We start from the raw sequence: 9,737 nt of genomic DNA on the forward strand, positions 1-9,737 counted from the left end.
TTATTTATAATTTTCAGTAAGCGTGCACTTTTTATTGGATATTATTATTCATACACTTATTTTGTTTTTCACATTTTTTTTTTAATTTTTGGTCATAGGATAGGATAAATTGAAGAAAAACAATGAATAAAATGTAATAATAGTGTAAAGGTAAAAATAGGTATGCTAATAACACTTTCCCTTTTTCAGCTTATTACACTCTCGGTCTTGTTTTATTTTAGTAGTTAGATTGAAGGATCCTTTTTAACCATTTCATTTTTAATTTTTATTTTCATTTTATTTAAAACTTGTCAACTAAAAATTTATTACAAGTGATGGATTGTCTTAGTATATACGGTTTTCTTCTTTTCCTCTATTCTGAGTTCAAACTCTCTTCGGTTTCTACAATTATATGAAATTACTATAAATTATTCAAAGTTGGTCCAAAAAAAAGTTATTATGTTTAATTTTCAAAGCTAAGACTACTTTTTGAAATAGTAATCAAACGGATTTTTAATTTGTTTTAAAAGAAATGAAAAAGAAAATATAAAAACGAAAATTGAAATAACCATCAATTGAGTCGTAAACTATACGCTAAGAGGGTATTAATGGAAACTCAATATATGAGTTGAATGGAAGTTGGAACTGTAGTTGTGGTGAACTTCAAAGTTCAAAACAGGGGTTGTTGGTGCTCCCCAACCCCAAGTCTTTAATTTAGCTGGTGAAACGTTTGCGGCCTTGACACGGTTTACGTGGTCCTGGGAAATATCTTCCAGCTAGAATTTGAGGGCGCGAAAAGGCAGTAGCTTGGCGCGTTGTGGTCCGAGCCTTACCGCACCGCTGGCTCGCCTTTTTAGGACTTCGAGGCTGCACGCACTCCACCTTGTCCTCGTGTGCGGCAATTTGTACTTTTGCTCTTATTATATAACCCTGACAAAATGGTAATTTTAGTTATTATAAGGAAAAGATTGTAAAGAATAGGGTGTGAATTGTAATTTTCGCTTATATGTTAAATATTTGGTTATAATATATGTTGTGTTGTTAGACGGTTAGTTTCACGGTTATATAAGTTTGTATATTTTATTTAAATTGACAATCGTATAATATTTGCCATGTAGAGAGAACTTTATTTGATAATCATGTGAATTGTGCATAACACCTTCGATATTTTGTAGACTTATAGAGATAGGTTCAAAATTTATGAATAAAATGGCAGTTACCCTAACTTACTTGATTTTAACTTATTTATATGGCCTTGCCCTATTCTATGGCACTTTGATTATCTTAGTACAAAGATGCATCTAGTTTTGGTTTTCACAATATTGGATATCGAATTTCAAGTTTTTACATTATAGTTGACACTGCATAAGTATTATGTGTCTAGATTTAGATTTCCCCCACTGCATGTGTATAACGTGTCTATATTTAGATTTTCACAAATGCATGTGCATAACGTGTCTAGATTTTCACTACTGCATGTGTATAACGTGTCAAGGTGTACCTAGCATTAAATTGTTGTTACGTGAAAAGAAATTGCATTCAACGACTATATATAACAATTATTCAAAGCATTTAATCTCATTGTATTAATCACATGATCCGTGGTAAAAATGAGAGTTATATGTAAGTAATATATAAACACTCTCATTTTTTACTTATAAGTGAAGAAAAATGTTACTGAATTTGAATCTCGTAGACAAAGAATTCGATATAATAGTTTAAAAAAAGTCTCATGTTTTCTCAAATATATCTTTTTTGTTTATCAAATTTTTACTTCACAATTTAAAGGATAATGCTTGCATTCTTAATTGGAGAATGATCTAATTTCCCCTTGCAAATAACCTATCTTCATCGTTAAAATTTTAAAATTAGAATCGTTAAATCTTTTAATCTTTATTTAAAGATTATTTATACAAAAAAAATCATTCGAATCGTAAAACGTTTAGTCATCCAAATGTAACAAACAAATCAAAGGTTCATCATAAATATACTATTTGGTATCATACCGTTGATTCATTTTGATGCATTTGAATGACTAAACGGTTGTTAATTTCGAATAATACCAGGGGTCTTGACGTGGGGATATATTGACGGTAATGAGGCGCAATATTCGGAATATGGTAGGTGGCTTTATGGCAATTACCCTAACCTGCTTGATTGTAACTTATTTATATGGCCTTGCTCCATTCTATGGCACTTTGATTATCTTAGTACACAAGATGCATCTAGTTTTAGTTTTGACAATATTGCATGTGCGTTACGTGTGTAGTATTAGTATATCAGATTTCAGGTTTTTAAATTATAGTCGATACCGCATGAGCATTACGTGTCTAGATTTAGATTTCCACCATTGCATGTGTATAATGTGTCTATATTTATATTTTCACTAACGCATGTGTATAACGTGTCTAGATTTAGATTTTCACTAATGCATGTGCATAACGTGTCTAAATTTTCACTTCTGCATGTGTATAACGTGTCAAGGTGTACCTAGCATTAAATTGTTGTTATGTGAAAAGAAATTGCATTCAACGACTATATATGACAATTATTCAAAGCGTTTAATCTCATTGCATTAATCACGTGATATGTGGTAAAAAGGAGAGTTATATGTAAGTACCATATAAACCAATGTTCTAAAAAACGGCCTAGGCGCTAGGCGGTGGTGACCCGAGGCGTTTTCTTGCAAATCGGTTAGAAAGATCGGTTGGGCTCTAGGCAGCGCCTAGGCGGGTGAGGCAGCCCTAGTCGGGCGAGGCAATCCTAGGCGGCTCTAGGCGGCTAAGAGGCTAGGAGGTTTCTTTTTTTTAAATTAAAAAAAAAATCCTATCTACATTACTATATTTCCTTATTTTCCTCCTATTTTGCATTTTGTGTGGTTTAAAATTGGGAACTTATTGTACATGTGTCATCCTACAATACTCCTCACTATGGTTCTATGACATATATGCTTAATGTGTTTTTAAATTTTGAACTTGTTGGATACTCTTTTTGCATTTTATTATTCTTTTATTATCTTATCCATGGATTTCATACAAGTTCAATTTTTTGTAAGTGTCAATATGCACTTATTTACAAGATATACAAGAAATTTACCTAAATCTACCTAGACCCCGCCTAGCCGCCTAGGCGCTAAGTGCCAGCCCGCTGCTCGACAAACGCCTAGCATTTTTTAGAACCTTGATAAACACTCTCGTTTTTTTACTTATAAGTGAAGAAAAATGTTACTTAATTTGAATCTCGTAGATGAAGAATTCGATATAATTGTTTAAAAAAGGTCTTGTGTTTTCTCAAATATATCTTCTTTTTTTATCAAATTTTTACTTCACAATTTGAAGGATAATGCTTGCATTCTTCCTTGGAGAATGCTCTAATTCCCCCTTGCAAATAACTTATCTTCATCGTTAAAATTTTAGAAAAACTAATGAAAATAATTTGAAAACTTTGAGTTTTAATCAAAATGACAAAAAAAATGTTGTAAGTGAATAGTACCCAGGAGTGACTTTTCAGAGGAAAAATGTCTTTTTCGTTAAAAGTGAACAGTACCGGAAGTGTTTCGTTAAAACTTCCTAAAATTTTAAAATTAGAATTGTTAAATCTTTTGATCTTCATTTAAAGATCATTTATACAAAAAATCATTCGAATCGAAAATTGTTTAATCATCCAAATGTAACAAACAAACCAAAGGTTCATCATGAATATACTAGTTTGTACCTATACCGTTGATTCATTTTGATACATTTGAATGACTAAACGGCCGTTAATTTCGAATAATTTTTAGTAAAGATGATCTTTAAATGAAAATTTAAGTGATTCCAAATAGAAATTTTTATGATGAAGATCTTAGAAGTTCCAAATCAACTACATTAGCTTTTAAGGCAATTTGTTATTTACTAGTTATCTATCTTTGATTTTTTTTTTATTTTTTTAAGGCAAGTGCTAACTAATAACGTATTTTTCTATACATGACTAAACCACATCGTCTCGAACACATGAAAAATTAAAAAGAATCCAATTTTCCACGAATATTTGCTTTAAAATCTTATTTGTTTTTTTCTTATTTTTTTAATAGCTTGCCCGAGCTTTCCCGATTCGTGTGCCCCACTCTCTAAGACCACTGACTTCTTGTGCGCGTGGGCGAGTATAAACTTCCAAATAGTGATGGTAGACAGTCGCGCCTACCCGTACTACCCGTGAGGACGTCGTCTAGCACAAAAGACCAAAGCAACACGCGACAGCTTTGCGACAGTGTCACACTCACCTCATATTCCCCTTAATTGTTGTAAAATATGCGCCGTAGTTTCAACATTGGCGTTCTGTAGCCATTGGATCCACGTATAAGGGGGGCCCAATGGGTTTTGTCATGGCACAGACATACCAATGGTCTTGACGTGGGGATATGGGGATATATTGACGGTACAAAATGAGGCACAAGATTGGAAATATGGTCGGTGGCTTTGTGGCCATGACTTGAGTGGGACCAATTGGTTGCAGCTGCCTTTTAATATGATAGCTTGCTTAAATGACCGTATACATTTTTAAACGATTGAATGTTTTTTTAGATACAATTTTTTTGGATTTAATTTTTAGTAAAAATGTAAATTTATTTTGAAAAAAATATTTGAAGTGTTTATTCTTGCAAAAACTTTAAGTACTTTTAAAACTTAAATTTTTTATCTCTAATAACGTTTTAATCATTTAAAAACATTTCCTAAACGAGTCTGGTGTTGTTGATGAAGGTAGTTTTGTTTTGCTTTGGTATAGTCATCGCACACTTCATTCGATGCTTTAGAGAAGGACTTATAAAACATTGGTATATGTGATATTTTGTGCCAATAAAATAAAAACATATGTAGTTATGGTAGTTACGGTTATTCGTTCTACGTTTGAAATGCATTTTCCACAACATTTTAGATTTGCAAGCTCATCTTAAGCGGCCACAGGTCATAACGCACTCTTCGCATACAAATCCACTTTGAAGTTGACTTATTCGCTCGGCCAATCATCGGAATGTATACGAGATGCGATAAGCTCAATATCTCAATAGCACCTTTGTATAAAGTATCGATTAAGACTTCATATTTGAAAAGCAGAAATGATCTGTCACTCGATTCACTTTAATTTGATTGTCTTTCTTGATTCCAATTACAACATATATATTTTTGTTTCATTGACACAAGACGCTTTGTGGTGATGTCGTACCATGTAATTTGTTATTCTAAGATTAACCAATGTAATTATAAACATTAATTAATTTACTCAAAATAAAAAACCAAATGAGTGCTTCGTTTGCTAAACAAATTTAGTTTGTAATCATGTTGTATGGAAGCTTTTTGGAGGCAACGCAATAGTCACGACTTATTTCAAGTGTTTGTAATTCATGTGATTTAAAACGTGTCATTTATTCATTTCAAGATAAGCTAGTAGTTTATTTTATTTTATTTTTTGTCAAAAGATGAATTTACTATAATCTTATTGAAATGTTTGCATTCTCCACAAGAATATTAAATAAAAACTTAGGACATGTACAATCCCAACTATGAGTGCCACCCTTTTTGAAAAAAAAAAAAAGATGCAACTACATGTGCCGCCTTACCTTCACGAGGTTTGTAGGCTACCTTAGCAGATTCCAAAGACAAAAGAAGGCGCCAAATATCATGGAATACACTATCCATGCATACAACGGCATCCTCCACCTTGTTCATCATCTGGCATACAACCCTTGCATCCGTCTCCACTATTCACTCTTTCAATACCCATGTGAACACACCGTCAAATCTTTCAGTCACATCCGTTCATCTAACATCGTACAGTCAGAAATTATTAGAAATTTTTTTATTTAAAATTGAATATAAACAATATCTGATAAAAACTAACTGCACAATGTACGATAAACAGATGTGATTAGAGGATCCCCAAAATCCTCACAAAGAGGATTTGGTGAGGATCCTCTCTCGTGAACACAAACTAGCAAGGCTTCTGTAATCGCCATTGCTTCACCCGTTGCTGTATCCTGGAAGAAAAGGCCCCCAATCTCGCCAGCAAACTGGAGAATCCCGGCAAAGTCGTGAGCCACCCAACCAATTCTAGCCTTGGTCCCGGGCGAGCACTAACACCGGGTGCAGCAATGATGAGCATACTGCATGCATAAATATAAACATGCCATAACCATTCAATAATTCTAGTCAACATAATTAACGTACATGTGCATCTCGTAAGATTATTTTGGCAATTCACAGCAATATAACATTTCTTATAACATATTTAATCATGGCATAATAGGTGTAATATCAATCTAAAAACAATAATGGCATGATATGCATAATTCGATTCAAAAGCATTTGTGGAAACTATAAAGTTTATATATATATATATATAGATATAACAAATGCCCACTCACTAATACGTGGTCAGATTGTAGCCTCTTAGCCTTGCTTGACCTTGTACGTCCTCGGAATATTCCGTCAGACTTGACAGAATATTCTGTTAAACAGTTAACAGAACTTAATGGCGTTACCTGACGTCGTTAGAATATTTCGTCAACTTTGACGGAATATTCTTCATCTTCTTCGGTGAGTCACGCCGTCCATCACCGTCTGATTTGCCGGTTTCTAGGAAAAATTTCAAAATCGCATATCTTCTTCATTTCTCAACCATTTTCAATGAAATTTATATGGAAGTGAAGTTGGAGAAGAGAATAACAAGTTTGTACCTTTTGGAAGCCCAAAAATGGATGGGAAATGACTTGAAAAAGCCTCGAAATCACTGTCTTTTAAAATATCTTTCATCATTCACCTCTGATGGATTGAAATGGTGATGTATATTCTCTTTCTATGTGTTCCTTTTCAATCACTTGCTGCATCTTGCCAATTTTTTCTTCTTAGGATAGAGTGGGATAAGGCTGTGCTATTGTTGTAGGATAGCAGTTTGTTGTGACATTCTGTCTAACTTCCTTTGGACGAATTCTGACTGTAAGTCCTTAAATATTGTGTATAGCGGCAAACGAAATTGCTTCAAGTGCTCTCTTGTGTGTACGGGAACAAGTGACAAATCTGTGCGTCAGTAGTCTGCTTTCATATCGTAAATTTTGTGCTACTGTATCATCTTCTGGACAGCTTATTCTTCCGGAGGCACTGAAGCTCCTGCCTCTATACACCCTTGGTATATTATTATCTACTTTATACATTCATACTAGTTTATGGTTTTTTTTTTTTTTTCTTTTTTTGTGTGTGTGTGTGTGTGTGTGGTTGGTGCTGTTTCCTGTTCTAATGTTTTTATTTCTGTTTTCATGAAAAACATAATTGTATGAAAAACAATCATAGAGCATAGTACAAAAACTTAGTGAAAAAGAGGTCGACAACAATTTGATACAACTCTCAACAGAAACAAAACCATATTACACCTCTAATGTTGCAAGTCAAAACTCTAAAGAGCACCCTACGGCAGCACCCCAGTCCTAATGTCTCTAATTAATTTCCAGAAATGAAAATCCCTAAGGCTGAAGACATAGAAGCCCATAATGATGCCAGAACCTTTCTTTCTTCCAAGAGCTCATTCCTATGACCATGAGATATGATCCAAGCCGAAAGACAAACCTTAGCAGGAACACTAGACTTCTCCATAACATTTTTCTGGCTGAAACACAGAAAGGGACTGCTTATCACCCAGAAACAATTTCTGTTCTGTTTGGTAGAATTTTAAAGAAAAACATGCCTCTTCCATTGCGGAAACATATTGCACAGAATTATCATTCAGCTTCTTAGAAGAGTTTGTATGTATATTGATATATTGTGCTTGTTTTCCATTTTCAGCATTAATCAAAAGTACGGGGCTACGAAGTGATGGAAAAATAGATGAGCAGTCCTTCTGGATCAATCATGTGTCTTCCCTTTCTGTTCCTTTGGCAGTTCCACTGGTGTACCCCAGAATGGTGGCTATTCATGATCTCGAATCCAAAAAGGTGAGTCATTAAGCTTCTTGTTCAACTCTTTGAGATATGCATTTTATATTACCGGTGTCATCTGTTAATTGACAGGAGGGTGATGAATCTCTAATTCCTCCGGTTATTCCACTTTCTAGCGAACACGTGAGTGACAAGGGAATTTATCTTCTAGAGAATGGTGAGGACTGTTTAATATATATTGGAAACTTGGTGGATCCTGGAATTTTGCAGCAACTGTTTGGAATCACCTCTGCTGATGGACTTCCTACTCAGGTAGCCTTATCGTTTTTCTCTTTGGTTACTCATCTTCTGCCTGACGTAATTGTAAACTACAATTAGCCTCAAGCCTCAGGCATTGAGTATTTGAACTTGATTTCTTGGGACCTGTTTCAGTTCACTAGAATGAGGGGGCTGGGTGCTTAATTTTAATTTCTTTTTTTTTTAAACGAGGCTTGATTCATTATTTATCAATTTTTCTTGTTTTCATATTTTTATATAGTATTATATGATTGTCAAGATTTTGATAAATGAGGGTGCATGAGTTGAATTCATTTTTTTGAATCCTTTCTCGCTTTGCAAGTTATCATTGTTTAACTTGTAAGTTCTTTTGCCCAGTTTGTGCTGCAGCAGTATGACAATCCATTATCGAAGAAGCTGAATGGCGTGGTAAATGAAATACGGCGCCAAAGATGTTCCTACCTTCGGTATGATATTATTTTTCATTGGTGATTCCTTACTTGTTAGGAAGAAATGAATTGCAGCAATGATTTCTAAATTTGTCTTATTTTTGTGCAGCTTAAAGTTGTGCAAGAAAGGAGATCCGTCAGGTGAGAACCTGGCCGAATATCTGATCCAAGGACTATAAGATACTATTGCTTAATTTTAACTATTTATCATAGTTTTATCACTATAGAGGCATTAAATTAAAGAAAGATTATCAATTGGTTTTTATCAAGTATTGTGTTATCTTTCCTTGCAGGAGCATTGTTTTTCTCATGCATGGTCAAAGACCAGAGTCCGAATGGCCCCTCCTATGTTGAGTTTCTGGTACATGTCCATCGGCAAATACAGATGAAAATGGCGTCATAACTGCTCGTTCTTCTCCAGTTTGAACTAAAAGTTTTTGCTAGAGCACACAGGAATTCAATGAAAAGCAGAAAAAAAAAAAAAAAAAGACGTTTTCCATCCATATGCGCTCTGCGATCATCCCGCAGGCTATTTATATGTGAAGAGCAGTCGAGCTGGGTTTGGCTAAGATAGGTTTGTTAAAATTACAGTTGACACCCTTAGTAGACGCTACCACTAGTACGTACAAAGCTTATTACTGTTTTTAAGTTGCCCCGACCCGATTCTTTTCTGTGAACTCCCTTTCCGTTTTGGTTTACTGTGATGAACCAGAAAGGGAAAAACAAAAAGGATGTAAGAAATGTTGGTACTTGGGATAAACCTTGTAAATTATGGTTGGAGAAAGAGAAATGTATAAACAGGTTTGTTATTCAAAATGTTTTGGCTTCTGCTTTTGTGATTGAACCGGTTAACTCCAATTATAAAATAAAATTAGCATTTAGTATTTGTAAAATAAATACAGAGAAATAGAGGAATAAAAGGTTCTTTAAGAAGGATGTGCAAAATTTTGAGAAAAAGAATGATGTGCAAGATGAATCGTCTAATAAAACTTGGATGTCTTACACTGGACCCTCCAAGATTAGAATCCTGGATTTGCCACCTGGTCTAGTCAAAGAAGAAAAGTTTGGGAAGGAGTGTGGCTACGTCATCTATAAGCCACTACTCGAAAAAACGTTCGACTTCCTGTATT

The 9,737-nt window shown here is 34.3% G+C and overlaps 1 protein-coding gene across 2 annotated transcripts; it reads left to right on the plus strand.

Annotated features, from left to right (window-relative positions):
* Nucleotides 1-6,952: 6,952 nt before the first annotated feature.
* On the plus strand, nt 6,953-9,441 carry LOC103964497 (protein transport protein Sec24-like At4g32640). Of its 2 annotated transcripts, XM_009377434.2 has the most exons (6): nt 6,953-7,140; nt 7,791-7,939; nt 8,015-8,194; nt 8,537-8,625; nt 8,717-8,748; nt 8,901-9,441. In XM_009377434.2, exons 2-6 carry the CDS (start codon nt 7,907-7,909, stop codon nt 9,008-9,010), a joined length of 444 nt encoding a protein of 147 aa, XP_009375709.2. In that variant the 5' UTR covers nt 6,953-7,140; nt 7,791-7,906; the 3' UTR covers nt 9,011-9,441. The 2 variants fall into 2 exon arrangements, with proteins under 2 accessions (XP_009375709.2, XP_048427344.1); XM_048571387.1 differs by lacking the exon at nt 6,953-7,140 and having other exon boundaries at nt 8,059-8,194.
* The last annotated feature ends 296 nt before the right edge of the window (nt 9,442-9,737 follow it).

Source organism: the organism of the source record quoted next, unplaced genomic scaffold (genome assembly GCF_019419815.1).
Source record: "Pyrus x bretschneideri cultivar Hongxiangsu unplaced genomic scaffold, Pyrus_bretschneideri_v1 Contig59, whole genome shotgun sequence".
Classification (NCBI taxonomy): Eukaryota; Viridiplantae; Streptophyta; class Magnoliopsida; order Rosales; family Rosaceae; genus Pyrus; species Pyrus x bretschneideri.